The sequence below is a fragment of the Notothenia coriiceps genome, unplaced genomic scaffold (assembly GCF_000735185.1).
Source record: "Notothenia coriiceps isolate Sejong01 unplaced genomic scaffold, NC01 NC01_scaffold00024828, whole genome shotgun sequence".
NCBI classification, from domain to species: domain Eukaryota; kingdom Metazoa; phylum Chordata; class Actinopteri; order Perciformes; family Nototheniidae; genus Notothenia; species Notothenia coriiceps.
In genome coordinates this window covers 118,140-122,128 of record NW_011357529.1, presented here as the reverse complement: position 1 = coordinate 122,128, position 3,989 = coordinate 118,140, and the positions used below count along the sequence as shown (strand labels likewise).

At 44.2% G+C, this 3,989-nt stretch overlaps 1 protein-coding gene across 1 annotated transcript in view; it reads left to right on the top strand.

Moving 5' to 3' along the window:
• Nucleotides 1-1,940, top strand: part of LOC104955808 (neurexophilin-1-like) — a 14,280-nt gene extending 12,340 nt beyond the window's left edge. Inside the window, exon 2 of the mRNA XM_010783204.1 lies at nt 1,160-1,940. Within this exon, the coding sequence (XP_010781506.1) occupies nt 1,160-1,933 (774 nt within the window). The 3' untranslated portion in view covers nt 1,934-1,940. The remainder of the gene's footprint in view (nt 1-1,159) is intronic.
• Nucleotides 1,941-3,989: the final 2,049 nt, after the last annotated feature.

Here is a 3,989-nt window from a genome sequence, read left to right as displayed (position 1 = left end):
GGACGAAAGCGTAATTAAGGAGCACTATTGGAGTGACTTTGATGGTTATTGGACTCAGGATTCATTCATTTGGATTCCCGCTGTATGAAGAAATTAAAGGACGGCGCAAGTGGAAACAATTCACAAAGGGATTAAACTGTTTAAAACACATGCTCAAAGTAAGCCGGATTTTGCCGATGTGTTTATGTGGATTCAAAAGACGTAAATAATCTACAAAATGGAGGAGACCGATCTGATCGGAGCAACTGTGACAAATAATCCAACTGAAACCGGTATGGACAATGACTATGTTTTAAAAATGCGCTTATCCAGAAAAGCCCGGTTTGGACACTTTACGGGCAGAAGAAACATTTCTATTAAAGAAAGAATTATACATTTCTGTGTTTTTATGCCTATAATAGCTACTAACTTCACTAAAAAAAAAAAATTTAAAAAAAAAAGTCGAAATATCATATTTGGCCTCAAATCATCTGAGGCCTGGCCCTGCGATCTTTGGCCCCCAGGTTGGGAACCACTGCCTTAGAGGATGCAGAAGGTAGTTCTTAAAATGAATGCTGCTTGTTGTGGTGCATCAAGACACTTTCTAAGTGCATAAATCAACCTCAAGACCTTTGCTGTCAGAGAAATAACTCTTGAAAGTGTTTCTTAATGACAGAGCTTTATTGTTTTACAGGATTATAGACTTTGTAGAAAATTGTCCACCTTCACAAATATTGATTTAACTGCCCGAGACCACAGGAGTAACACACTTGATGTGAATTCAGTTTTAGTGTGGATTTTCTCTTTAAATCTGTTCTCTGATCCCTCTGGCCTCAAGTAGCTCGAAGGAGGCATATGAGCCCATTACTGGAGAGCTTAGGGAATTACATCGGCTCTGCGAAAACTAGACATAAAGGAGAATTTTCTCTCACGGCCAGGGTAAACAAAAGAATGTAATAATAGCAATACCTGCGAAATTTCAAGCTTTTATTTATATATATAACATTGATAGAATGTCATGGCGACTACCACTAGAGGTGTGAGCGGTAAATTAAGTATCGATTAAACCTTTAATTTGTTTTCCGTACACTTTTCTTTCTACCTTGCTGATAACTTTGTACTTTCTTTCTCTATTTTCTTCTTCCACCCCCCACCCCCCACCCCCACCTCCTCTCTCTAGGTGGCCCTGGGTCACGAAGACGACTCTTCAAGCACCAAGAGCTCTTCAGACGACTCCTCCAAGACGGTGGGCCTCCTGAGTGGGCAGGCCCCCCTGTCGCCCCTGAGCCGCTGGATGCTCCAGAGTAAGAGTAGAGCTGCTAACACCACCTCCCTGGAGCTGCCCTACCGCACCCCCCTCCCTTTCTCCAAGCAGGAGTTTTCTAAACAGGAATTCTGGGAGATGTTGGGGAGCGACCTGCTCAAACCCGACTCCTCCAGCTCCAGGGTCAAACGTCGGCCCATCGTTAAGACCGGGAAGTTCAAGAAGATGTTTGGCTGGGGAGACTTCTATTCCAATATCAAGACGGTGAGGCTTAACCTGCTAATCACCGGCAAGATCGTGGACCACGGTAACGGCACGTTCAGCGTCTACTTCCGTCACAACTCCACGGGCCAGGGCAACATCTCAGTCAGCCTGGTGCCACCTGTCAAGGCGGTGGAGTTTGACCTGGAGCGCCAGAGCGTAGTCTACCCCAAGGACTCAAAGATCTTCAACTGCCGCGTGGACTATGAAAAGGTGGATCGCAGCAAGCGCACCTCGCTGTGCAACTACGACCCGTCTAAGACCTGCTTTCAGGAGCAGATTCAGAGCCACGTGTCCTGGATTTGCTCCAAGCCTTTCAAGGTCATCTGTATCTACATTTCCTTCTACAGTACGGACTACCGCCTGGTCCAAAAAGTCTGCCCGGACTATAACTATCACAATGAGATGCCCTACCTGCCCTCGGGCTAGAAGACTCTCAGGGGGGAGGAGAGGTGGGAGGGGAGAGGTACAAGGGGGTGAGTAGGAGTGACCGCAAAAACGAGGAGGAAACCGAGGCTGTGAATCGTCCTCAATGCCATTGTGGCAGCAAGACACCTTAAAAAAAGCTCTGAATATTGTAAGATGTATTTAACATATATGCAAAACAAAAAGTACAGTATGCAGATAATGAGGACATTTGGAATGTGGAAGGGCAGCATTCATTAACTGGACTGGTATCGAAAATCAAACGCGCACTTTCTTACCTCTTTCCAGTTTCTAAATGCCAACTTGTCTCTCGCCAGCTAATTCTCTCTCCCATGAAGTCATTGGTGAATGTTGTCTGAATGTCCTTTCAATCACCCTTTACTACATTGCTCTTCTGCAAAGTCACAAGGCAGCATTTCCAGAGAACACTTGCATATAAATCCTTTGATATGATTCACTGGAGAGTTGTATACAAACGCAGACTTTATGACAAACACCATACAGTGTTTATCATCGCACACTGTAAATGATTTAAAACCAGAGGGAACACACAGAGTTGTATTTCAGATGAATGTAAAGCGTAAGCACCCACTGGATCATTGCGGTGACACAATAGAACATATTTTTAAAGGGCATATTTTTTTGTGACATTTAAGTCCGTCCCAAAAAAAGTTCTTATTCTTACCCATTTCCTCACCCCACTGTCACCATCCCACCATCCCATTGTCAATGCAGGGTTTTTGTTTGCAGTCCGCCAAACGTAATCACAATATATCTCTCAATGCCACCTCCATTTCAATAAAGGAGGGAAAAGAAGGAGGGAGAGAAAATAATAAAAATGTGCCAGAAAAAGCAATTGCTCAACAAAGATCCAGGGCCAGGGCTTAAGACAAGTTCAGTGCGAGGAAAATAACTAGATTCTGCTTAGAGATAGAATTGGCCCTCTACACTTAAGAGAGAGACGGGGGTGGGGAGTGAGAGAGGGAGAGATTCAGTGAGCTGTTTTAATTAAAGTGGAGAAGAAGACTTGGAGTATGCATCTCCTTCTATTGTCCCCTCTGTAAGAAAAAGATTACATTTTGTTGTCGTCAGGATTCTTGATTTCACGCCTTGATAACTTTGACTGTGTAAGGCAGATTGCTCTCTCCCGACAAATTCTGTGTTCTCTAAAGTCTGCCTGTTATCTTGAATAAATGAAAATATTATCATAATAATTACCTATAATTTAATCTCCTTTAGAAGTAATTAAGGTTTCAATGAGAGGGCGAAATGTATTCCTAAAAATCAAGTCAGCGAGTAGGAGGATAGGAAGAGGTTCATGGGGATAGTTGTGTTTTTGTGTGGAGCCGACCCAGAGTTAACCGCTCACATTAAGATGAATAACCACTGGCTGGCTCATGTCGCCCTCATAGACAGTATCAGTGGAAAGAAGTGCGAGGAATTATGTAGCCTGACTTTTTTTTGGTGAGAGGCCACAGTGATTTTTGTGGTGAACAGTCACAAGACAGGTGTGAAGAATCATCAACCGGTGACATCAGGAGACGTGTTTGATGCTAACGTGCTGTGATGTCAGGGATTTAGCTAAGAGCAAGCTTGGCGGGGACTGTGCAGCCGTGTCTCAGGTGGATCGCTCGGCAGTGAGCGGTCACCATGAAGCCGTCCTCCTGTGGGGGGTGGTGTAAGGCCAGATATAATTGCGTTGCCTTGGCTGTTCTGTGTGAAATAAAGGAGCAAGACTAGGAGGAAAAACACAGTCACAGGGCTAAAGATAGAAAAACAAAGACCTGTAAATCTGCACATCAAAGCTCTGCGATCCTTAATTCACTTTGAAAGACGGGGGGTAGCTCCTCTCCATATGCGACTTAATCAACTTGTGGCCCAGAGCAAATGGCAGCAGTGCATGAGTCAGTCTGCAGGGGACAGACAGCTACACCACCCGCAGCAATGATAAATGCTTTTCATCTGGCTAAAGCAAACCTCTGTCTCCTCTTGCGTGTGATTGTTTTATTAAAACAGATTTTTCAAATATCAACCTAAAAATTACGCTGCTTTGCCATAT